Raw genomic sequence first — 25827 nt, forward strand, 5'->3', positions numbered from 1 at the left:
GGGGGAGGGGAGGGGGCGATTGTGGGCCGACAGGGGCTCTCAGTAAGTCCAGGGGAGGGGGATCGTGGGCCGACAGGGGCTCTCAGTAAATCCGGGGGAGGGGCGGGGGGGGGCGATTGTGGGCCGACAGGGGCTCTCAGTAAGCCCGGGGGAGGGGCGGGGGGGGCGATCGTGGGCCGACAGGGGCTCTCAGTAAGTCCAGGGGAGGGGGATCGTGGGTTGACAGGGGCTCTCAGTAAGCCCGGGGGAGGGGGATCGTGGGTTGACAGGGGCTCTCAGTAAGCCCGGGGGAGGGTAGGGGGGGATCGTAGGCCGACAGGGGCTCTCAGTAAGCCCGGGGGAGGCGATCGTGGGCCGACAGGGGCTCTCAGTAAGTCCAGGGGAGGGGGATCGTGGGTTGACAGGGGCTCTCAGTAAGCCCGGGGGAGGGGTAGGGGGCGATCGTGGGCCGACAGGGGCTCTCAGTAAGCCCGGGGGAGGGGTAGGGGGCGATCGTGGGCCGACAGGGGCTCTCAGTAAGTCCGGGGGAGGGGGATCGTGGGCCGACAGGGGCTCTCAGTAAGCCCGGGGGAGGGGTAGGGGGCGATCGTGGGCCGACAGGGGCTCTCAGTAAGCCCGGGGGAGGGTAGGGGGGGATCGTGGGCCGACAGGGGCTCTCAGTAAGCCCGGGGGAGGGGTAGGGGGCGATCGTGGGCCGACAGGGGCTCTCAGTAAGCCCGGGGGAGGGGAGGGGGGGATCATGGGCCGACAGGGGCTCTCAGTAAGTCCGGGGGAGGGGGATCGTGGGCCGACAGGGGCTCTCAGTAAGCCCGGGGGAGGGGCGGGGGGGGGGGCGATTGTGGGCCGACAGGGGCTCTCAGTAAGCCCGGGGGAGGGGCGGGGGGGGGCGATTGTGGGCCGACAGGGGCTCTCAGTAAGTCCGGGGGAGGGGTAGGGGGGGATCGTGGGTTGACAGGGGCTCTCAGTAAGTCCGGGGGAGGGGGATCGTGGGCCGACAGGGGCTCTCAGTAAGCCCGGGGGAGGGGCGGGGGGGGGGGGGCGATTGTGGGCCGACAGGGGCTCTCAGTAAGCCCGGGGGAGGGGCGGGGGGGGGCGATTGTGGGCCGACAGGGGCTCTCAGTAAGCCCGGGGGAGGGCGATCGTGGGTTGACAGGGACTCTCAGTAAGTCCGGGGGAGGGGGATCGTGGGCTGACAGGGGCTCTCAGTAAGTCCGGGGGAGGGGGATCGTGGGCCGACAGGGGCTCTCAGTAAGCCCGGGGGAGGGGGATCGTGGGCTGACAGGGACTCTCAGTAAGTCCGGGGGAGGGGGATCGTGGGCCGACAGGGGCTCTCAGTAAGCCCGGGGGAGGGGGATCGTGGGCTGACAGGGACTCTCAGTAAGTCCGGGGGAGGGGGATCGTGGGCTGACAGGGGCTCTCAGTAAGTCCGGGGGAGGGGGATCGTGGGCTGACAGGGGCTCTCAGTAAGCCCGGGGGAGGGGTAGGGGGCGATCGTGGGCTGACAGGGGCTCTCAGTAAGCCCGGGGGAGGGGTAGGGGGCGATCGTGGGCTGACAGGGGCTCTCAGTAAGTCCGGGGGAGGGGGATCGTGGGCTGACAGGGGCTCTCAGTAAGTCCGGGGGAGGGGTAGGGGGGGATCGTGGGCTGACAGGGGCTCTCAGTAAGTCCGGGGGAGGGGGATCGTGGGCTGACAGGGGCTCTCAGTAAGCCCGGGGGAGGGGTAGGGGGCGATCGTGGGCTGACAGGGGCTCTCAGTAAGCCCGGGGGAGGGGTAGGGGGCGATCGTGGGCTGACAGGGGCTCTCAGTAAGTCCGGGGAGGGGGATCGTGGGCTGACAGGGGCTCTCAGTAAGTCCGGGGGAGGGGGATCGTGGGCTGACAGGGGCTCTCAGTAAGCCCGGGGGAGGGGTAGGGGGCGATCGTGGGTTGACAGGGGCTCTCAGTAATCCCGGGGGAGGGGGATCGTGGGTTGACAGGGGCTCTCAGTAGTGCTGTGAGCTGTGTGGACCACTCCTCCTGGCTCTACATTGAAGTAAATGTTTTTAGAGAAGCGTACCCGTTTGTTGCCAGCACGGCCCGTGCCTGCTCTGCTGAGTGCTTACCAATTTCTCCAATGGGACCTTAAACAAGCATTAGGCCCTTCATTAACATATTCAATCCCTGTTTTAGGCAGCCACCAAGGCCACCTTATAAAGGCCCTGTTAATTTAGCAGTCGCCGAGCACACGTGCAGATTGGGCTCAAGCTGTTGCACTGCTAAATCTGTCATCAATGTGCCTGTTTTACGCCCATAAAACATGCGCAACGATGTTGAATTTTTCTCCCATTAACATGCAGGGAAGTTTAACCAAAACTATTTCATGTATTGCAAGATTCAGTCATTGAAATAATGAAATATTCAATCACAAAATAATCCCTAGGCACAGCCCTAAACCATTATATGGGATGACACCGGTGAGAGCATTAATATTGCTCTGCCATTATTAGAACTATCAGGGAAGACCAACCAGTAAAGGGGTGACTACCCTGCCCTCTGCCAGTACTATCGTTATATTGCTCCCACAAGTACCCGGTCTGTACAAACTGCTTGTACATATTTGATATGAGGTTAGTCCTCAGCTCCTGGTATAGTGTTGCTGCCATTTCTCGATATGGTCCGCTTTGAGTGGAATAATAATGCAGTGCCCGAACTACAAGGTAGTTCATGTTAATCCAAATGGGGCCACGCCAGTAAGGTGGGTCATATTCAGTGTTGCGTTTCAAGTAGAGGGGGCTGGATTTTGAAAGTGAGCGTAGGCCGTAAGGGGTCCAGAGTTTCTCCTCATCCCTCATATCCTTTAAGATATGTTGAAGGTTTGGGGAATCAGGTTGCAGAATTTGAAGCAGGAATGGGAACAGGCTCACATAGCCAAAAGCATTCACATACTGAGGCTTTGGTTGTTTCCGAACAGAACGGATAAGCCTGGCCGGTTGGACATGCTGTCGAGGCTGACCAGGTGGCACATAGATCTTCTCTCGCTCTAGAATGATGGATTGAGTATGATTCCCATAATCACTGAATGCCTTCAGATCCTCAGACCAGTGCAGTTCTTGAAGCAAAGGGTTGTCACTCAGCTTTTTGTACATGTTCTGATAGTCTTGATGTGGTACTCCAAGGATTTGTGCAATATCTGTCATAATCTTCGATGCTAATGTCATCCAGCAGCGAAGGTCCACATGTCGTTCATCCTCAGAAGGGTGTGATGCTCGTGGGTAATCATCAAGCCCAGAGGTCAGAGTTTTTGGATTGAGGAACAGGTTGGTGTCAGTGTCGCGACCCCTCCAACGATAGGTTGATGGTAGGGACCCAACTTGGGTTGAATTGTACCAATCGTACCAAGTTTTCAAACGTGGAAAGAGTCTCTTCAGGTAAGTCTTGTCTTCTGCAGTCACTCGCCCATTTAAATCTTCGATCAGTTTTTGTAATGTCAGGAAGAGTGTAGGAGGATTGGCATTTTCATTTCTCTGTACGATAAACTCTGCTGGCACTTTACTGCGTGCCTCATTGTCCAGAATCTGCTCTCTGGGTATCCAACCTTCGACATTCATCATATCTAACCAGTGTCCAATCACCTCTTTACTAATAGATGGATCCCATTTACTGATCAGAAGTTGATGGAACCCTTCATCCCAGAGGAATCCTCGGGGAAAGAATGAACGAGATGGAACTGCAGTGTACAGTGGGCCCTCCAGGTAAGGCAATGGGTACTCATTGTATTTGGACTGAACATATGACTGACCGTAGAAATACCCCATCCCACCAACTGTATTACTGAAAACAGCTTTAGCAAATTTAATTTGTTGAGGGGGAAAGCCCTTATCTGGCAATTGGAAAATGGTATCAAATTTTTCATCAAATGATTGTTTCCACCTCTCCAGCTCATTTGTGAAGACCTCCCCAGCAAAATGATTGGATCGATCTGTGAAACTTTCAGACTCAAACAAGACTTCAACCTCAAAGGGAACCTGCACAGTTACTTGGTGAACCAAGAAGTTGTTTTGCTGGGTGTCACCACCATGTTCTGGGGGTGGCCTGTAGGTGTCCACGCCGATGTAGTTCCGCCTGGCAGCAGACACGGAGCTGTACACAAAACGGCCATTCAAGCTGTTCTTCACAATGTCTGTCATCATCTCCAAACTTGGACAGGGTGCCTTTAGATAGTTGTAACTGTTAAAAATGACAGAAAAAAGAAAACAGGAGGTGAGAAGGAGCAACAAATAAACTCAAGTGTTCAAAGCTGAAACAGGGAGTGTTCTGCAGCATTCTCGATCAGCCAGTTTTACTGCAGGTATGGCATGGTTTGGCACCAGTAGTGATGAAAAGCATCTTCGATATGCCTGCTTCACTGAGCTCCCCATCTCAACAACACAGGGAAGTGAGGAGGAGATTCTGATGAAAGGTCACACAGCTCCTCATAGGAGGTAGAATTGTTGCATGGCTGCTGCACGTATTTTTCCACCAGATTTTCCCCTTTGTGCTTTCATGGGCTGCACTCTTATCAACAGGGAAAACTAGTGGGAAAAGGACCTCCAAAATTAACTATTTAAAATGGTACAATAGCACATGCTTCTTGTCTGCTACAGTCTGAAATCTCATTTTTGAATAGCTGAAACTAAAAAAAAAAAAAATCACAATTCTGTAACAATCCTGGCTCACATGTAACTCATAAAAATTTATGGCCCAGAAATTCGGGTCTCCACGAGTGAGTACGCACGGGGTACTCACCCGTAGGCCCAATGGAAGTGCCGGATTCCTGCACGCACTGCGCATGCGCGGGAAACCGGCACTTACGTTCCCCTGAACGAAGGGGTTCAGAGGTGGAACGCGTGCGCTGGAGAGGCTGCGCGTACGCATCGAACTTCGGTTTTGTTTTTGCAGGTTTTCCCAGCAGGGTAAGTCTCCAGAATTTACACATTTAAAAAGCAGGCGTAAGGTCTGCTTTTTACAAGGTAAGTGGTGAATTAATTAAAATTAATACATTTTTTCCACAGGTTTATTATTTTTAAATACTTTAAAGCAAGGTAAGTTTATTTTTAGCCCCGTTAGAAAATAAAATTATTTTTTTCAAAAATTTAAATTGTTTAAAATAGTTATTTCATGTAATTTATAGTTTATTTAAAAAACGTGATTTAAAAAAAAAAATGTATTTGAAGATTTAGTGCTGATTTGGGGCCGTAGTATTTATAAGTTTTGACAGCTCTTCCTGTCAATCTTATGAATGGAGCATTCCCTGCTCCGATTGGCTCCCCAAGGCCCACGTGCTCCCAGGGGATGCATCGAACTAACTGCGCCCCTGGGATACGCAAACACTGCGCGCCGGCAGCGGGAGGAGACCCCGGATCGGAATTCCACGCGGGCCCACAGCTCAACGGCCGGTGCGCAAGGCAAGTGCAGATCGGGGGCTTGCACCCGCGGGAAGCCCCCAACCCGAATTTCTGGGCCTATATATTTACTTGAAGGCCCCAGTCTCTCCCAAAAACCTGGGCTCAGACTTGATGTTTTCCCTAGAGCTATCACTCCAAAGCTGAAGGGAAATAAGTTGGGGATATTCAGTATGAACAATTTCTCCGCAATCATCAGTAGGATTCCCTCAGTACAACTCCCTCATAGAGTTAAAGGATTTCTGACCACCAATATGCCGGGTCTCTCCCCAACACCACAAGGCTAAAGAACCCCCAGAGTCCAGAGTCCAACAAGCTCAGTCTCTCAACATTAACTCTTCTTTGTTCAAGCAGCCTGATGTGGCAATACACTGCGTTTGCAGACACCGTGCAGTCAGTATATGCAATGATTCCATTAACTATATCTGGAATTGTTCACTGTTAGAATCTGAATGTAGCCATAGATAATTGTGAATGTACATCTATATGTATAATAGTGCCAGAAATATATTACATCGGATATACGGCACAGAAACAGGCCATTCGGCCCAACCAGTCCATGCCAGTGTTTATGCTCCACTCGAACCTCCTCCCGTCTTTCCTCATCTAACTCTATCAGCGTAACCCTCTATTCCCTTCTCCCTCATATCCTTGTCCAGCCTCCCCTTAAACACATCGATACTATTCGCTTCAACCCCTCCCTGTGGTAGCGAGTTCCACATTCTCACCACTCTCTGGGTAAAGAAGTTTCTTCTGAATTCCCTGTTGGATTTCTTGGTGACTATCTTATATTGATGGTCTCTAGTTATGCTCTTCCCCACAAGTGGAAACATTCTCTCTGTATCCACTCCATCAAAACCTTTTATAATTTTAAAGACCTCTATTAGGTCACCCCTCAGCCTTCTTTTATCAAGAGAAAAGAGACCCAGCCTGTTCATCCTTTCCTGATATGTCTGGTATCATCCTTGTAAATCTTCTCTGCACCCTCTCCAGTGCCTCTATATCCTTTTTATAATATGGCGACCAGAACTGTACGCAGTGCTCCAAGTGTGGTCTAACCAAGGTTCGATACAGGTTTAGCATAACTTCCCTACTTTTCAATTCTATCCCTCTAGAAATAAACCCTAGTGCCTGGTTAGCTTTTTTTTATGGCCTTGTTAACCTGTGTTGTAACTTTTAGTGATTTGTGTATTTGTACTCCGAGATCCCTTTGTTCCTCTACCCCACCTAGACTCGCACCCTCCAAGTGATAAGTGACCTCCCTATTCTCCCTACCAAAATGTAATACCTCCCATTTATCTGTGTTGAACTTCATTTGCCAATTATTTGCCCATTCTGCAAGTTTATTAATGTCCTCCTGTAATTTGTTGCAGTCCTCCTCAGTATTGACTATTCCCCCAATTTAGTGTCATCCGCAAATTTAGAAATTGTGTTTTTGATTCCAAAGTCTAAATCGTTGATATAAATTGTGAACAGCAGTGGTCCCAGCACTGATCCTTGTGGAACACCACTACCCACCTTCTGCCACTGTGAACAGCGACCCTTTACCCCCACTCTCTGCTTTCTGTCCTGAAGCCAGCCAGCAATCCATTCTGCTACTTGTCCCCTGACTCTGCATTCTCTGACCTTGTCCATCAGTCTCTTATGGGGTACCTTATCGAAGGCCTTTTGAAAATCTAGATAAATTACATCTACTGCATATATGTGAATGTGCACCTATATGTATAATAGCTCTGTAAATAAGTGTGGACCTCCAACATGTTTTCAAAAAGAAATATCCACAGTTTAATTGCTAGAGAGACAATCTCACCTGGCATATTTAAGGTTGCTGGATTTTAGGGCAGTTGGTGCTGGGAAGGTGATTGTGAATTTGCCCAGTTCCTCTGAAGAACCTGACACTGCCACTAGCCTCCTTTTCTCCTCAATGTGTGGCTGCAGTACTCCATGTCCATCACTAGCGACATAAAATAACAGCGATATCACCGGGTTCTCTGGGGCAGAACTCTACAACAGAAGACCAGGTTACCTATGAAAATCACATCAACACCTCACTGTCCATCGAAGATTGTAGGGCTCTGCCTGCTTGCTGTTTGGTCCATGTTAACCATGTGGTACCAGTCATGTAATTAACACAGGCTAATCAATTTACAAAATACGAGGCAGCTATGACACACTGTTCTGGATCAGATGGGTAAACAGTGTGTGCCTTTCATTCTCTTTTTTTGTTTTAAAATTAAAGTCAACCCAATCATCCACCACCAGCAGGGTCTGGGGGAGTGTTGAAGTTTCTGGCTGATACTATTATTTAATTTAAACATGTTTTTATTTAAAAAAAAAGAGAATTTATCATTTGGCAAAAAATCCCATGTGGAATAGTGTGTGTAGTGGTGGCCGCCTCAACAAAGCAAGGAACTGCTGCCCTTAAAATGGTGCCGTTTAGACAACAAAAGACCTTGGGAATCTCACACGAGGTTACTGAAGTTGGGTTATTCTTACTGGAAAAGAGGCTGCTTCAAGATGACATAAAAGAAGCTCTCAGAATTATCAAGTGGGTTCATAATATCGGATATATAAATTGTTCACCCCAACACAGGTTTACATAGAAACATAGAAGATAGGAGCAGGAGTAGGCCATTCGGCCCCTCGAGCCTGCGCCGCCATTCAATGCGATCATGGCTGATCATCCAAATTCAGTACCCTGTCCCTGCTGATTGATTATCATATGACTAATAAAAACAGATCCATTTTTTTTTCTATATGTGGACATACCTGTGGTTTGGCAGTAATTCTCCATGTCCAATCTCCTCCATGCTGCCCACCAACACGTTTCACAAACTTGGTTGTTAATGTGAAATCGTTATCTTTTACTTCCTGCACGCCGAAGTTTATCCCATCGTGCATTAGCCAGCCATAGCTGGCCAGCTGATCACCCTGCTCACATGTATGTCGCAGATTCACCTCCGCTTTGAACTGCTGTAGCCACATCAACCCTAAATTTAAAATACATTCAAATAAGATCAACTACTGATCAGTGGCTGGAACATGCTGCAATAAAACTGAACATGTGAAACTGAGCAATGTACACTAGCCAGAAAACAGTGATTCAAAATAAAGCATCTTTGACCAAATTCGGACAGAAAATACCAAAATGTAACCAAGCCTCCAAGCAATAATCCATTTAAATAAAGCACTTTTGGTTCCATGTCTCAATTTGTTAAAGAGTTTATATAATCTGCTGTCTGTAATGAGGGGAGAGGTCACGTTATAGCATGTGACATGTGCTCGTAGCCAGTGTATGGAGTAAGGGTTTGCTGTTACAATCTTCGGGTTATGTTATTTATCTAGATATTGGCAGAAAAAGGTGCAATCCAGATCATAAGGGACCAGCAGTGATCAGTGATGCTAAACTTGCAAAACTAATGAGTTAAAAATCCAAAACTGTGAGAATCTCAAATCAGTAACTGGTAGCATAATGGAATCATCATTAAGAAGAAACTTGAGGTGTATCTACACAAACATAACCTAGTGAGTGGCAGCCAATGTGGTTTCAGAAGTGGCAGTTCCTCTTTAACCAACCTCATTAATGGTTTGTGAGAAAGTGGCAACTCAAGTAGACATCACAAAGCTGTGCGATATTCTAAACCCAGACTCCAAACAATGGTCCATACGGAAGGCTGTTATATAAGCTTACGGCAATCGGCTTCCGAGGTAAAACTTGAAGGTACATCAAGAAAGAATTTACATTCATATAACACTTTCTCGTAGGCTCAGGCTATCCCGAAGTGCTGCAGACTAAATTACTTTTCAAAGCAGTGCGGCAGCCAACTTGCACTCGATTCAATTCAATTCAATTCAATTCAAATCGCTTTATTGGCATGACAAGTTACATCTTATGTTGCCAAAGCATCGGAAGACATTCATGTTTGTTCACAAAAATACAGATCTATCCATACAGTGTATAAACAGATATATCCCTGAGTGTATAAATATACTTTCATATAATTTATATATACTCTTATCTTATCTCCCATATTGGAAAAATGAGCTGAACGTTATTGTAATGTTGGTCAAAGAAGGAATTTTGGGCAGGACACCAGGAGAACTTCCCACTCTTCTTCCAATAGTGGCACAAGATCGTTTACAGCTACCTGAACAGGGTCTCAATTTAATGTCACATCAGAAAGAAGCATGTGGAACAAGGCAGCTCTCCCTCAGTACTACCCCGTGTCGGCTAAGATTACATTCTCAAATCCTGAATGGAGTTTGAAGCCTCTACCTTCTGACTCAGAAGCAAGAGTGAAGGCAACTCAGCCAAGCTGACAGACAAGGAATTGGCTGAAAAAAAAGAAAGCGGCAGGTGCCAATTGGAGGAATGATCACCACACAGTTCTGGTCACCACACTTTAGGAAGGATGTGAAGGCCCTTGAGAGGGTGCAGAGGAGATTTACCAGAATGGTTCCGGGGATGGGGGGATCTTAGTTACAAGGATGGATTGGAGAAACTGGATTTGTTTTCATTAGAGCAAAGGAGGTTGAGGGGTGATTTGATCGAGGTGTACAAGAATATGACGGGGAAAGGCTGTTCCCACTAGTTGATGGTACAAGGACTAGGGGACACAGATTTAAGGTTTTGGGCAAGAGATACAGGGGGGATGTGAGGAAACTTTTTTACACAGCGAGTGGTGAGGACCTGGAACTCGCTGCCGACGGAAGTGGTGGAAGTGGAGACACTCAGTGTTTTCCAGGGGAGACTGGATAGGCACTTGAGGGAAATAAACCTGCAGGGCTACGGGGATAGAGCGGAGGAATGGGACTGACTGGATTGCTCTACAGAGAGCCGGCACCGACTCGATGGGCTGAATGGCCTCCTTCTGTGCCGTGATGACTCTATGTTTGGGAGATACATTGAGTGGAGTGGCCTGGGGTTAGGGTTGGCTATGGTTTCTGATCAACAGTCATAAAATCATATAGCACAGGAGCCCATCGTGCTTGAAAGAGCGGTCAAATTAGTCCCACTCCCCTGCCCTTTCCCCAGAGCCCTGCAATTTTTCCCTTCAAGTGTTTCTCCAATTCCCTTTTGAAAGTTATTATTGAATCTGCTTCCACCGCCCTTTCAGGCAGCGCATTAATAAATCATAACAACTCGCTGCGTAAAAAAATTCTCCTCTTCTCTCCCTGGTTCTTTTGTTAATGATCTTAAAACTGTGTCCTCTGGTTACCGACCCTCCTGCCAGTGGACACAGTCTCTCCTTATTAAGTCTATCAAAACTGTTCATGATTTTGAACGCCTCTATTAAATCTCCCCTTGACCTTCTCTGCTCCAAGGAGAACAACCCCAGCTTCTCCACGTAATTGAAGTCCCTCATCCCTGGAACCATTCCAGTAAATCTCCTCTGCACCCTCTCAAAGGCCTGGACATGCTTCTTAATGTGCGGTGCCCAGAATCAGACACAATACTCTAGCCAGTGATTTATAAAGATTTACCAGAACTTCCTTGCTTTTGTACTCAATGCCACTATTTATAAAGTCCAGGATCCCATATGCTCTTTTTTTTTTTTTAAAACAGCATCAACTTGTCCGGTCACTTTCAAAGATTTGTGTATGTAAACCCCCAGGTCTCTGTTCCTGCACCCCCTTTAGAACTGGACCATTTAGTTTATATTGTCTCTCCTCATTGCTCTGATGGTTAGAGTTAGGAAGAGGAGGAACTATTCCGCTGCTGGGTGTATATGGGAAGGAGATAGAAAAGCAAAGTTGCTAGCAAATTTCAGAAAAGCATACAAACAATAGAGTAGTGATAATGGGGGCCTTCAGTTATAAGAACATAAGTATTAAGAGCTCTAACACTTTATTTGATAAATACTGCCACTCCCCTCCTTTTTTCCTTCCCTATCTTTCCTGAGTATCTTGCAGCCAGGAATATTAAGTTCTCAATCCTCCCCTTGCTTGAGCCAGGTCTCTGTTATTGCTACTATATCATAATCCCATGTGGCAACTTGTGCCTGCAGCTCAACAATCTTATTTACCACGCTCCGTGCATTCACGCACACGCACTCCAAACCCATCTTAGTCTGCCTTGCATTTCCCCCCGTCTGACCCTCCTGTCTCTGAACTACTCTTCATTCTAGTGCTGTTTCCCTCTTCCTGTCCTCTGTGCACCGTGTTTCTCCTCTAATGCTTTATCCTGCTGCCCATCCCCCTGCCAAATTAGTTTAAACCCTTCCCCACAGCACTGGTTAACCGTCCTGCAAGGACATGGGCCCCTGCCCTGTTCAGGTGCAACCCCTCCACCTTGTACAGGTCCCTCCTGCCCCAGAACTGGTCCCAATGCCCCAGGAATCTGAAGCCCTCCTTCCTGTCCCATTTCTCCAGTCACACATTAACCTGCTTTAACTTGCTGTTCCTATACTCACTAGCAGTGGGAGTTATCCAGAGATTACCACCTTTGAGGTCCTCCTCTTTAGTTTGCTCACTAGCTCCTGAAACTGTCTGTAGAACCTCAAGCCTCTTCTTTCCCGTCATTGTTTCCAACATGGACCACGACTTCTGACTGTTCACCTTTCCCCCGCAGAATGTTCTGCAAGCTCTCAGTGATGTCCTTTACTCTGGCACCAGTGCAACACACCATGTGGGACTCAAGTCGGCGGTTGCAGAAATGCTTATTTGTCCCCCTGACTATCGAGTCACCAATGACCACTGCATTTCTACACTTTGCTGTGCCTCCCTGTGCAGTCATTTGCCCCAAGGTGTTGTGGTCCACGTTGTCCAAGGCCTTGTCGTGGATTTTGATAATCGGGGGGCAGCACTGTGTGGCGGGGGCAGGTTGGTAGAGGACCTTTGTCTTACGGATGTTTAGTGTAAGGCCCATGCTCTCGTATGCTTCGGTGAAGGCTCCCAAAACAAGCGCTCTACTCGGAGCTCCGGCACGGCAAGAGAGCCCCAGGTGGGCAGAGGAAACGCTTCAAGGACACCCTCAAAGCCTCCTTGAAAAAGTGTAACATCCCCACCGACACCTGGGAATCCCTGGCCCAAGACCGCACAAAGTGGAGGAGAAGCATCCGGGAAGGTGCCGAACACCTCGAGTCTCTTCGCCGGGAGCAAGCGGAAGCCAAGCGCAGGCAGCGCACGTCAACCCAAGCACCCCACCCACCCGCCCCTTCAACCACCGTCTGCCCCACCTGTGACAGAGACTGTAGGTCCCGCATTGGACTCATCAGTCACCTGTGAGCTCATTTTCAATGTGGAAGCATCATCCTCGGTTCCGAGGGACTGCCTAAGAAGAAGGGTGTTGTGGATGTGCTCAGACTACACTACCCCAAGGTGTCATCACCCTCACTGGTATTCAGCACTGAGAACTGGTTAGTGAGTGCCACCCTCCCGGAGGATTCCTGAACTGCCTGCTTCTTTCTACTGTGTCGGCTGGCCACCCATTTACTATCCTCCTGAACTCTATGTAGTTGTGGGGGACCACCTCCTGGAATGTGTGCTCCAGGAAACTTTCAGCCTCCCGTATGCCCTGTAGAGACTCCAGCTGCTCAAGTTCAAAAACCCTGAGCTCGAGCAAGCAGAGTCTCTTCTTGCCCACGTGGTTATCGAGGACACAAAGTGTCTTGGAGTTCCCACGTGGCACAGGAGGTGCAGGAAACGGGTCTCCACTGTCCTACCTGTAAACTATGGTATCGTATATGATACAGCTTTCCAGCTCCAACTTCCTGAAAAAAAAATCAATGAGGTTGGTTTCAGAAACACAATGAAAGTTGGTTATGTTTCTCGAGGATGCCAAACTAAGGGCAGTAGAGTCTGCTAAGGAATGATGAGAAGGCCCAGCATCTTCTCAGGACAATGAAGGGCAATAAATGCAGCTTTGTCTGTGTCATCCACATCCCGAGAACAGATGTAAAAACTTGGGAGATGGCCAATATCACTGTTCCAAATTGATATATGTTAAAAATAAGACCCTTGGATGTACTAATTTAATAAATTAAAGGGTAAGACAGTTGAAATGCAATGGCGGACATTTAAGGAGATATTTTATAACTCTCAACAAAAATATATTCCAGTGAGAAAGAAAGATTTTAAGAGAAGGGAGCACCATCTGTGGCTAACTAAGGAAGTAAAGGATGGTATCAAATTGAAAACGAAGGCATACAATGTTTCCAAGATTGGTGGGAGACCAGAGGATTGGGAAATGTTTTAAAACCAGCAAAGGATGACTAAAACAATAATAGAGAGATGAATTATGAGAGTAAACTGGCAAAAAACATTAAAACAGATAGTAAGAGCTTCTACAGGTATATAAAAAGGAAGAGAGTAACTAAAGTAAATGTTGGTCCCTTAGAGGATGAGACTGGGAAATGAATAATGGGGAACAGGGAAATGGCAGAGACTCTGAACAAATATTTTGTATCTGTCTTCACGGTAGAAGACGCTAACAACATCCCAATAATGGATAATCAAGGGGCCACAGGGAGGGGGGAACTAAAGACAATCACTATCACTAAGGAAATAGTACTCGGTAAAATAATGGGACTAAAAGACGACAAGTCCCCTGGACCAGATGGCCTGCATCCCAGGGTCTTAAAAGAAGTGGCTGCAGAGATGGTGGATGCATTGGTTGCAATATACCAAAATTCCTTGGACTCTGGAGAGGTCCCAGCGGATTGGAAAACCGCGAATGTAACACCCCTATTTAAGAAAGGAGGGAGACAGAAAGCAGGAAACTATAGACCAGTTAGACTAACATCTGTCGTTGGGAAAATTAAGGAAGCAATAGCAGGGCATTTGGAAAATCATACTGCAGTCAAGCAGAGTCAGCATGGTTTTAGGAAAGGGAAATTATGTTTAAATAAATTGCTGGAGTTCTTTGAGGATGTAACGAGCAGGGTGGACGAGGGTGAACCAGTGGATGTGGTGTATTTGGATTTCCAGAAGGCATTTGATAAGGTGCCACATAAACAGTTACTGCACAAGATAAGAGCTCACGGGGTTGGGGGTAATATATTGGCATGGAGAGAGGATTGGCTAACTAACCGAAAACAGAGTCGGGATAAATGGGTCATTATCCGGTTGGCAAACTGTAACTAGCGGGGCGCCACAGGAATCGGTGCTGGGGCCTCAACTATTTACAATCTACATTAATGACTTAGATGAAGGGACCGAGTATAATGTAGCCAAGTTTGCAGATGATACAAAGATGGGTGGGAAAGCAAGTTGTGCAGAGGACACAAAGAATCTGCAAAGGGATATAGACAGGCTAAATGAGTGGGCAAACATTTGGCAGATGGAGTATAATGTGGGAAAGTGTGAGGTTATCCACTTTGGCAGGAAAAATAAAAAAGCAAATGATTATTTAAATGGAGAGAGATTACAAAATGCTACAGTTCAGAGGGACCTGGGGGTCCTTGTGCATGAAACACAAAAAGTTAGCATGCAGGTACAGCAAGTAATCAAAAAGGCAAATGGAATGTTGGCCTTTGTTGCAAAGGGTTTGGAGTATAAAAGCAGGGAAGTCCTGCTACAACTGTACAGGGTGTTGGTGAGACCACACCTGGAGCACTGTGTACAGTTTTGGTCTCCTTATTTAAGGAAGGATATACTTGCATTGGAGGCAGTTCAGAGACGATTCACTCGGTTAATTCCAGAGATGAGGGGGTTGACTTATGAGGAAAGGTTGAGCAGGTTGGGCCTATACTCATTGGAGTTTAGAAGAATGAGAGGTGATCTTATCGAAACATAAGATACTGAGGGGGCTCGACAGGGTAGATGCAGAGAGGATGTTTCCCCTCGGGGAATCTAGAACTCGGGGGCAGTTTTAGAATAAAGGGTCGCCCTTTTAGAACTGAGATGAGGAGGAATTTCTTCTCTCAGAGGGTCATAAATCTGTGGAATTCTCTGCCCCAGAGAGCTGTGGAGGCTGGGTCATTAAATACATTTAAGGTGGAGATAGACAAATTTTTGCAAGATAAAATTGTAACAGGACTGGACAGACTAGATGCAGGAAGGATGTTCCCGATGGCGGGGGAGTCCAGAACCAGGGGTCACAGTCTAAGGATAAGGGGTAAGCCATTTAGGACAGAAATGAGGAGGAATTTCTTCACCCAGAGAGTGGTGATGCTGTGGAATTCTCTACCACAGAGGGCAGCAGAGGCCAATTCATTAAATATATTCAAGAAGGAGTTAAATATATTTCTTAAGGCTAAAGGGATCAAGGGATATGGTGAGAAGGCAGGGACAGGGTACTGAATTTGGATGATCAGCCATGATCTCATTGAATGGCGGAGCAGGCTCGAGGGGCCGAATGGCCTACTCCTGCTCCTATCTTCTGTTTCTTCTATGTTTCTATGCCCCTGTCAGTCAATACAGTAGTGGATTTAAAAATCCCAGGAGATTAGTTAAACATGGCCTGCATGGCCTCAATTCATGCTGAGGCTCTGTGAACAAGTGACACTTTTCCAACTTAAATAATAGTTATTTAATATTTGTTTTTGAGTACTGAGTAAAACTTCAATAATCATCTGTAAAACTTATGTTTGAGATTTCAGTGCAGAACAGCACTGTAAATTACAGTAATAGGACATACTACATTCTTAACAAAATTAAGAACTTGAGAGGGTAGCCATTTCCATAGGAACATGGGAATGAACAGGAATTTGCCACGGTACGCGAGGTCAGACCACGATTGACTTTACCTGTTACAATTGATTTCTGACTCCGTGTTTTCATTCCAAAGTAAACCTGAGGTCGGTAGGATCCCCAGTATTTCTGTGGGGACAATGCAGGACTAGTACTGTTGCTGTTCAGTATCCGCAATGAGGGGTGAGGTGTTATGATTCTGTTAGCAAGCCAGGACCTCATGTAAATAGCATAGCAAAACCAGACACAGCTCACGATGCACAGTACAATTGCTATGTTGATGAAGATATTCCCCAAATTGGACTTCTTCTTCTTTTCCTTATTTGGAGGTTTCTTGTGAGGTCCAGCACTCTTTCCATTTTTCCCATCCACTTTGGGATCAATCAGCCTCTCCTTTTTCAACCTCTGCCATGCCATGCTTCACTGTGGGGAGAAGAGCGGGAGGTATTTCAAAACATAGAATCATTGAATGGTAACAGCACGGAAGGCCATTCGGCCCATCCAGCCCGTGCCGGCTCTCTGCAAGAGCCCTTCAGCTAGTCCCACTCCCCCACCCTTTCCCCGGAGCCCTGCAAATATTTTTCCTTCAGGTACTTATCCAATTCCTTTTTGAAAACGTGACTGCGTCTGCCTCCACCACCCTTTCAGGCAGTGTATTCCACATTCTAAGCTCTCGCTGCGTAAAAAATGTTTTTTTCTTATGTCGCCTTTGGTTCTTCTGCCAATCATCTTAAATCTGTGCCTCCGGTTCTTGACCCTTCCGCCAATGGGAACAGTTTCTCTCTGTCTACTCTGTCCAGACCCCTCATGATTTTGAACACCTCGATCAAATCTCCTCTCAATCTTCTCTGCTCCAAGGAGAACAACCCCAGCTTCTCCAGTCTATCCACGTAACTGAAGTCCCTCATCCCTGGAACCATTCTTGTAAATCTTTTCTGCACCCTCTCTAAGGCCTTCACATCCTTCCTAAAGTGCGGTGCCCAGAATTGGACACAATACTCCAGTTGAGGCCGAACCAGTGTTTTATAAAGGCTCATCATAATTTCCACACTTTTGTACTCTATGGCCTGGAAATTCAGTGGGCTGCGCCACCAGTTAGCGCCCAGAGAGGGCACTTAGTGGCTTTAGCGCCACTGGCCACACCTCCCGCGATATTTAGCGGGGCGCTAATGGCGGCGTTAGCTTGTAGCACTGCGCCGCCACCGATGACGTCATTGGTGTGCGCAGCGCCCCGCTCCCGCCCCGATCGCGATATTTGGTCGCGCCCGCCTCTGTAACGCCGGTCGCAAATCGCGACTGGTTCACAGGGCCTACCTGTGGCGGTAGTGGCGCAAATTAAGGTGGAGGTGCGGGGCGGCCATTTTTTCCGGTGGCCGCCTGCCAGCACCTCCTCGCGCCGCCCTCCCCGGCCTCCTGATCCACCCCCCGGGCAGTGCCGGCTGTGTCCCAAAAGCCTGGCACTTCTCCTCGGTGTCGGGCTCTTTTGCTGGCACTCGCGATCGGTGATCGCGCTGGTGCAGGCCCCTCCCCCTTAAGAAGGGGAGGAAGGCCTGCAGTACAGCAGCGCGCCGTGCCACAGCATGTGGCGCTGTGGCACGTAGCGCGGCGATATTCAGTTTGAGCGCCCCAAGCGGGACGCGGGGAGCCTTGAGCAGCGCCCCGAGTCCCTCTTGGGGCGCTCCCACTGAATATCGGGAGGGCGCAAGCGGCTCTGGCCGGAGCGCAAATTCCGGCGCCCAGGCGAGCTTGGCGCCCCAAACGCGGCGCCACCGAATTTTTAGCCCTGTGCCTCTATTCATGAAGCCCAGGATCCAAGTGCTTTTTTAACCGCTTTCTCAACCTGCCCTGCCACCTTGAACAATTTGTGCACATACACCCCCAGGTCTCTCTGTTCATGCACCCCCTTTAGGATTGTACCCTTTCGTTTATATTTCCTCTCCTCATTCTTTCTACCAAAATGTATCACTTTGCTTTTATCTGCGTTAAATTTCATTTGCCACATGTCCGCCCATTTCACCAGCCTGTCTATGTCTTCCTGAAGTCTATCACTATCATAGAGTCATAGGCCTAGAAATTGGGTTGGGGCGCCAAAGTGGCGCAAAAGTCGGCGGAGCGCAGGATTTAGCGCAGCGATCGGAGTGATACCGATCGCCAGAAATTCAGTTTCAGTGCCCCTCGAGGGACACGGGGCGAGGCTCGAGGCGCTCCGCGTCCCTCTTAGGGCGCTGAAACTGATTATCGCAGCGCAATATCGCAGGCCTTCCTCCCACTGTTAAGGGGGAGGGGCCTGCAACAGCGCGATCCCCGATCGCGAGTGCCGGCAAATGAGCCCGGCACCAAGGAGAAGTGCCGGGCTCTCGGGAAACAGCCGGCAATGCTGCGGCGGGGGGGGGGGGGAGGTTAGGAGGCCGGGGACGGAGGTGCTGGTAGGTGGCCGCCAAAAAAGCGGCCGCCCCGCACCTCCACCTTAACTTGCGCCGCTGCCAGCACAGTAAGGCCCCGTGAACCGGGCGCGGGTAGCGAGCGGTGCAACTGCGGCGTTCGCTACCAAATATCGCGAACGGGGCGCTGCGCACACCGATGACGTCATCGGTGGCGGCGCTGCGCAAATGCCTAACGCCACCATTAGCACCCCTACTGAATATCGCCGGAGACGCAGCCAGTGGCTCTACAGCCACTGACTGCCTCTTTAGGCGCTAACAGGTGGCGCTACTCACCCAATTTCTCCCCCATAGAGTTATACAGCACAGAAAGAGGCCCTTCGGCCCATCGCGTCCGCGCCGGCCATCAAGCCCTGTCTAATCTAATCCCATTTGCCAGCACTTGGTCCGTAGCCTTGTATGCTATGGCATTTCAAGTGCTCATCTAAATGCTTCTTGAATGTTGTGAGGGTTCCTGCCTCCACCACCCTTTCAGGCAGAGAGTTCCAGATTCCAACCACCCTCTGGGTGAAAAGGTTCTTCCTCAAATCCCCTCTAAACCTCCTGCCCCTTACCTTGAAACTATGCCCCCTGGTTATTGACCCCTGTACTAAGGGGAAAAGTTCCTTTCTATCTACCCTATCTATGCCCCTCATAATTTTGTACACCTCAGTCAGGTCCCCCCTCAGCCTTCTCTGCTCCAAGGAAAACAACCCCAGCCTGTCCAGTCTCTCTTCATAGCTGAAACGCTCCAGCCCAGGTAACATCCTGGATAACTTTGTGTCAGTAACTCATTCAGTAGATCAAGTGCAGCCCAGAGCAGAATACACAGGACACAGGACAGAACACAGCGTGACTGCAGTGACTGGAGGCGGAGACACGACAGCTCATGCTGGCCCCTGACCCAAAGCCCGCTCCAGGAGACATTACACACCGATCCGGCCGGCACCCGGGGCCTCTCCGCTCACTGCCAGCCACAGGCCCGGGCCACGTTGCTCGGCTCGATCGGTGCCTCAGGCCGAGGGGCGGAGCCCGATCTCCAGCAGCTCCGCCAATCACACCACTGGAAGTGGCAGACAGTTGTCGAGGAGTGCAAGTGTTAGCAAGAGGCGCCGCTCGGAGGAGGAGGAGGGAGGAGGAGGAGAAAGGAGGGAGGGAGGAGGAGAAAGGAGGGAGGGAGGAGGAGAAAGGGGGAGGAGGAGGGGGGAGGAGAAAGGAGGGAGGAGAAAGGGGGGAGAGGAAAGGGGGGAGGAGAAAGGGGGGAGAGGAAAGGGGGGAGGAGAAAGGAGGGAGGAGAAAGGAGGGAGGAGGGAGGAGAAAGGAGGGAGGGGGGAGGAGAAAGGAGGGAGGGGGGAGGAGAAAGGAGGGAGGGGGGAGGAGAAAGGAGGGAGGGGGGAGGAGAAAGGAGGGAGGGGGGAGGAGAAAGGAGGGAGGAGGGAGGAGGGAGGGGGGAGGAGGGAGGGGGGAGGAGAAAGGAGGGAGGAGGGAGGAGAAAGGAGGGAGGAGGGAGGGGGGAGGAGAAAGGAGGGAGGAGGGAGGAGGGAGGGGGGAGGAGAAAGGAGGGAGGGGGAAGGAGGGAGGGGGGAGGAGGGAGGGGGGAGGAGAAAGGAGGGAGGGGGGAGGAGGGAGGGGGGAGGAGAAAGGAGGGAGGGGGGAGGAGAAAGGAGGGAGGGGGGAGGAGAAAGGGGGGAGGGGGGAGGAGAAAGGAGGGAGGGGGGAGGGGGGAGGAGAAAGGAGGGAGGGGGGAGGGGGGAGGAGAAAGGAGGGAGGGGGGAGGAGAAAGGAGGGAGGGGGGAGGAGAAAGGGGGGAGGGGGAGGGGGGGAGGAGAAAGGGGGGAGGGGGGAGGGGGGGAGGAGAAAGGGGGGAGGGGGGGAGGAGAAAGAGGGAGGGGGGGGGAGGAGAAAGAGGGAGGGGGGGGGAGGAGAAAGAGGGAGGGGGGGGGAGGAGAAAGAGGGAGGGGGGGGAGGAGAAAGAGGGAGGGGGGGGAGGAGAAAGAGGGAGGGGGGGGAGGAGAAAGAGGGAGGGGGGGGAGGAGAAAGAGGGAGGGGGGGGAGGAGAAAGAGGGAGGGGGGGGGGGAGGAGAAAGAGGGAGGGGGGGGGGGGAGGAGAAAGAGGGAGGGGGGGGGGGAGGAGAAAGAGGGAGGGGGGGGGGAGGAGAAAGAGGGAGGGGGGGGGGGAGGAGAAAGAGGGAGGGGGGGGGGAGGAGAAAGAGGGAGGGGGGGGGGGGAGGAGAAAGAGGGAGGGGGGGGGAGGAGAAAGAGGGAGGGGGGGGGGGGGAGGAGAAAGAGGGAGGGGGGGGGGGAGGAGAAAGAGGGAGGGGGGGGGGGAGGAGAAAGAGGGAGGGGGGGGAGGAGAAAGAGGGAGGGGGGGGAGGAGAAAGAGGGAGGGGGGGGGAGGAGAAAGAGGGAGGGGGGGGGAGGAGAAAGAGGGAGGAGGGGGGGGAGGAGAAAGAGGGAGGGAGGAGGGAGGAGAAAGGAGGGAGGGGGGAGGAGAAAGGAGGGAGGAGGGAGGGGGGAGGAGAAAGGAGGGAGGGGGGAGGAGAAAGGAGGGAGGGGGGAGGAGAAAGGAGGGAGGGGGGAGGAGAAAGGAGGGAGGGGGAGGAGAAAGGGGGGAGGGGGAGGAGAAAGGGGGGAGGGGGAGGAGAAAGGGGGGAGGGGGAGGAGAAAGGGGGGAGGAGAAAGGGGGGAGGGGGAGGAGAAAGGGGGGAGGGGGGAGGAGAGAGGGGGGAGGGGGGAGGAGAGAGGGGGGAGGAGAAAGGGGGGAGGAGAAAGGGGGGAGGGGGGGAGGAGAAAGGGGGGAGGAGAAAGGGGGGAGGGGGAGGAGAAAGGGGGGAAGGGGGAGGAGAAAGGGGGGAGGGGGGAGGAGAAAGGGGGGAGGGGGGAGGAGAAAGGGGGGAGGGGGGAGGAGAGAGGGGGGAGGAGAAAGGGGGGAGGGGGGGAGGAGAAAGGGGGGAGGGGGGGAGGAGAAAGGGGGAGGGGGGAGGGGGGAGGAGAAAGGGGGGAGGGGGGGAGGAGAAAGGGGGAGGGGGGAGGAGAAAGGAGGGAGGGGGGAGGAGAAAGGGGGGAGGGGGGAGGAGAAAGGAGGGAGGGGGGAGGAGAAAGGGGGGAGGGGGAGGAGAAAGGAGGGAGGGGGGAGGGGGAGGGGGGAGGGGGGGAGGAGAAAGGGGGGAGGGGGGGAGGAGAAAGGGGGGAGGGGGGGAGGAGAAAGGGGGGAGGAGAAAGGGGGGAGGGGGAGGAGAAAGAGGGAGGGGGGGGGAGGAGAAAGAGGGAGGGGGGGGGGGAGGAGAAAGAGGGAGGGGGGGGAGGAGAAAGAGGGAGGGGGGGGGGAGGAGAAAGAGGGAGGGGGGGGGAGGAGAAAGAGGGAGGGGGGGGGGAGGAGAAAGAGGGAGGGGGGGGGAGGAGAAAGAGGGAGGGGGGGGGAGGAGAAAGAGGGAGGAGGGGGGGGGAGGAGAAAGAGGGAGGGGGGGGAGGAGAAAGGAGGGAGGAGGGAGGAGAAAGGAGGGAGGAGGGAGGGGGGAGGAGAAAGGAGGGAGGGGGGAGGAGAAAGGAGGGAGGGGGGAGGAGAAAGGAGGGAGGGGGGAGGAGAAAGGAGGGAGGGGGAGGAGAAAGGGGGGAGGGGGAGGAGAAAGGGGGGAGGGGGAGGAGAAAGGGGGGAGGGGGAGGAGAAAGGGGGGAGGAGAAAGGGGGGAGGGGGAGGAGAAAGGGGGGAGGGGGAGGAGAAAGGGGGGAGGGGGGAGGAGAGAGGGGGGAGGGGGGAGGAGAGAGGGGGGAGGAGAAAGGGGGGAGGGGGAGGGGGAGGAGAAAGGGGGGAGGGGGGAGGAGAAAGGGGGGAGGGGGGAGGAGAAAGGGGGGAGGAGAAAGGGGGGAGGGGGGGAGGAGAAAGGGGGGAGGGGGAGGAGAAAGGGGGGAGGGGGAGGAGAAAGGGGGGAGGGGGAGGAGAAAGGGGGGAAGGGGGAGGAGAAAGGGGGGAGGGGGGAGGAGAAAGGGGGGAGGAGAAAGGGGGGAGGGGGAGGAGAAAGGGGGGAGGGGGGAGGAGAAAGGGGGGAGGGGGGAGGAGAAAGGGGGGAGGGGGGAGGAGAAAGGGGGGAGGGGGAGGAGAAAGGGGGGAGGGGGGAGGAGAAAGGGGGGAGGGGGGAGGAGAAAGGGGGGGGGAGGAGAAAGGGGGGAGGGGGAGGAGAAAGGGGGGAGGGGGAGGAGAAAGGGGGGAGGGGGAGGAGAAAGAGGGAGGGGGGGGAGGAGAAAGAGGGAGGGGGGGGGAGGAGAAAGAGGGAGGGGGGGGGGAGGAGAAAGAGGGAGGGGGGGGGGAGGAGAAAGAGGGAGGGGGGGGGGGAGGAGAAAGAGGGAGGGGGGGGGGAGGAGAAAGAGGGGGGGGGGGGGGAGGAGAAAGAGGGAGGGGGGGGGGGAGGAGAAAGAGGGAGGGGGGGGGAGGAGAAAGAGGGAGGGGGGGGGGAGGAGAAAGAGGGAGGGGGGGAGGAGAAAGAGGGAGGGGGGGGAGGAGAAAGAGGGAGGGGGGGGGAGGAGAAAGAGGGAGGGGGGGGAGGAGAAAGAGGGAGGGGGGGGAGGAGAAAGAGGGAGGGGGGGGGGAGGAGAAAGAGGGAGGGGGGGGGGGAGGAGAAAGAGGGAGGGGGGGGGGAGGAGAAAGAGGGAGGGGGGGGGGGAGGAGAAAGAGGGAGGGGGGGGGAGGAGAAAGAGGGAGGGGGGGGGGGGAGGAGAAAGAGGGAGGGGGGGGGGAGGAGAAAGAGGGAGGGGGGGGGGGAGGAGAAAGAGGGAGGGGGGGGAGGAGAAAGAGGGAGGGGGGGGAGGAGAAAGAGGGAGGGGGGGGGGAGGAGAAAGAGGGAGGGGGGGGGGGGGAGGAGAAAGAGGGAGGAGGGGGGGGGAGGAGAAAGAGGGAGGAGGGGGGGGGAGGAGAAAGAGGGAGGGAGGAGGGAGGAGAAAGGAGGGAGGGGGGAGGAGAAAGGAGGGAGGAGGGAGGGGGGAGGAGAAAGGAGGGAGGGGGGAGGAGAAAGGAGGGAGGGGGGAGGAGAAAGGAGGGAGGGGGAGGAGAAAGGGGGGAGGGGGAGGAGAAAGGGGGGAGGGGGAGGAGAAAGGGGGGAGGAGAAAGGGGGGAGGGGGAGGAGAAAGGGGGGAGGGGGGAGGAGAGAGGGGGGGAGGGGGGAGGAGAGAGGGGGGAGGAGAAAGGGGGGAGGAGAAAGGGGGGAGGGGGGGAGGAGAAAGGGGGGAGGGGGGAGGAGAAAGGGGGGAGGGGGAGGAGAAAGGGGGGAAGGGGGAGGAGAAAGGGGGGAGGGGGGAGGAGAAAGGGGGGAGGGGGGAGGAGAAAGGGGGGAGGGGGGAGGAGAGAGGGGGGAGGAGAAAGGGGGGAGGGGGGGAGGAGAAAGGGGGGAGGGGGGGAGGAGAAAGGGGGAGGGGGGAGGGGGGAGGAGAAAGGGGGGAGGGGGGGAGGAGAAAGGGGGAGGGGGGAGGAGAAAGGAGGGAGGGGGGAGGAGAAAGGGGGGAGGGGGGAGGAGAAAGGAGGGAGGGGGGAGGAGAAAGGGGGGAGGGGGAGGAGAAAGGAGGGAGGGGGGAGGGGGAGGGGGGAGGGGGGGGAGGAGAAAGGGGGGAGGGGGGGAGGAGAAAGGGGGGAGGGGGGGAGGAGAAAGGGGGGAGGAGAAAGGGGGGAGGGGGAGGAGAAAGAGGGAGGGGGGGGAGGAGAAAGAGGGAGGGGGGGGGAGGAGAAAGAGGGAGGGGGGGGGAGGAGAAAGAGGGAGGGGGGGGGGGAGGAGAAAGAGGGAGGGGGGGGGGAGGAGAAAGAGGGAGGGGGGGGGGAGGAGAAAGAGGGAGGGGGGGGGAGGAGAAAGAGGGAGGGGGGGGGAGGAGAAAGAGGGAGGAGGGGGGGGGAGGAGAAAGAGGGAGGGGGGGGGAGGAGAAAGGAGGGAGGAGGGAGGAGAAAGGAGGGAGGAGGGAGGGGGGAGGAGAAAGGAGGGAGGGGGGAGGAGAAAGGAGGGAGGGGGGAGGAGAAAGGAGGGAGGGGGGAGGAGAAAGGAGGGAGGGGGGAGGAGAAAGGAGGGAGGGGGAGGAGAAAGGGGGGAGGGGGAGGAGAAAGGGGGGAGGGGGAGGAGAAAGGGGGGAGGAGAAAGGGGGGAGGGGGAGGAGAAAGGGGGGAGGGGGAGGAGAAAGGGGGGAGGGGGGAGGAGAGAGGGGGGAGGGGGGAGGAGAGAGGGGGGAGGAGAAAGGGGGGAGGGGGAGGGGGAGGAGAAAGGGGGGAGGGGGGAGGAGAAAGGGGGGAGGGGGGAGGAGAAAGGGGGGAGGGGGGGAGGAGAAAGGGGGGAGGGGGAGGAGAAAGGGGGAGGGGGAGGAGAAAGGGGGAGGGGGAGGAGAAAGGGGGAGGGGGAGGAGAAAGGGGGGAAGGGGGAGGAGAAAGGGGGGAGGGGGGAGGAGAAAGGGGGGAGGAGAAAGGGGGGAGGGGGAGGAGAAAGGGGGGAGGGGGGAGGAGAAAGGGGGGAGGGGGGAGGAGAAAGGGGGGAGGGGGGAGGAGAAAGGGGGAGGGGGGAGGAGAAAGGGGGGAGGGGGGAGGAGAGAAGGGGGGAGGGGGGAGGAGAAAGGGGGGAGGAGAAAGGGAGAAAGGGGGGAGGAGAAAGGGGGGAGGGGGGAGGAGAAAGGGGGAGGGGGAGGAGAAAGGGGGGAGGGGGGAGGAGAAAGGGGGGAGGGGGAGGAGAAAGGGGGGAGGGGGGAGGAGAAAGGGGGGAGGGGGGAGGAGAAAGGGGGGGGGGAGGGTGAGGGGGAGGGGGAGGAGAAGGGGGGAGGGGGAGGAGAAAGGGGGGAGGGGGGAGGAGAAAGAGGGAGGGGGGGAGGAGAAAGAGGGAGGGGGGGGAGGAGAAAGTGGGAGGGGGGGGGAGGAGAAAGAGGGAGGGGGGGGGGAGGAGAAGAGGGAGGGGGGGGGGGAGGAGAAAGAGGGAGGGGGGGGAGGAGAAGAGGGAGGGGGGGGGAGGAGAAAGAGGGGGGGGGGGGAGGAGAAAGAGGGAGGGGGGGGAGGAGAAGTGGGGGGGGGGAGGAGAAGTGGGGGGGGGGGGAGGAGAAGAGGGGGGGGGGGAGGAGAAGAGGGAGGGGGGGGGAGGAGAAAGAGGGAGGGGGGGTGGAGAATGTGGGGGGGGGGGAGGAGAAGAGGGAGGGGGGGGAGGAGAAAGAGGAGGGGGGGAGGAGAAAGAGGGAGGGGGGGGGAGGAGAAAGAGGGAGGGGGGGGGAGGAGAAAGTGGGAGGGGGGGGAGGAGAAGAGGGAGGGGGGGGAGGAGATAGTGGGAGGGGGGGGGAGGAGATAAGAGGGAGGGGGGGGGAGGAGATAGAGGGAGGGGGGGGGGAGGAGATAAGAGGGAGGGGGGGGAGG

The 25827-nt window shown here is 54.0% G+C and overlaps 1 protein-coding gene across 1 annotated transcript; it reads right to left on the reverse strand.

The window, feature by feature from the left end:
- Nucleotides 1-1034: 1034 nt before the first annotated feature.
- LOC147123872 (mannosyl-oligosaccharide glucosidase-like) lies at nt 1035-19571 on the reverse strand. The gene is made up of 5 exons (XM_085976446.1): nt 19405-19571; nt 16107-16473; nt 8188-8408; nt 7229-7422; nt 1035-4204 (listed from the first exon to the last, which is right to left on the reverse strand). The coding sequence occupies exons 2-5, from the start codon at nt 16465-16467 to the stop codon at nt 2461-2463; spliced, it is 2520 nt and encodes an 839-aa protein (XP_085832572.1). The 5' UTR covers nt 16468-16473; nt 19405-19571; the 3' UTR covers nt 1035-2460.
- Between the last annotated feature and the right edge of the window lie 6256 nt (nt 19572-25827).

This window comes from Somniosus microcephalus, chromosome 2, assembly GCF_052327205.1.
Source record: "Somniosus microcephalus isolate GS21.2 chromosome 2, FLI_Smic_1.0, whole genome shotgun sequence".
Taxonomy (NCBI): Eukaryota; Metazoa; Chordata; class Chondrichthyes; order Squaliformes; family Somniosidae; genus Somniosus; species Somniosus microcephalus.

Coding starts and splice junctions, on each gene's coding strand:
- LOC147123872 (XM_085976446.1), bottom strand. CDS start 16,467: ATGGCATGGCAGAGGTTGAAAAAGGAGAGGCTGATTGATCCCAAAGTG. Junction 7,423..8,187: donor GAATTACTGCCAAACCACAG/GTATGTCCACAT, acceptor CTTCTGTTGTAG/AGTTCTGCCCCAGAGAACCC. Junction 4,205..7,228: donor AGCAACCTTAAATATGCCAG/GTGAGATTGTCT, acceptor CATTTTTAACAG/TTACAACTATCTAAAGGCAC.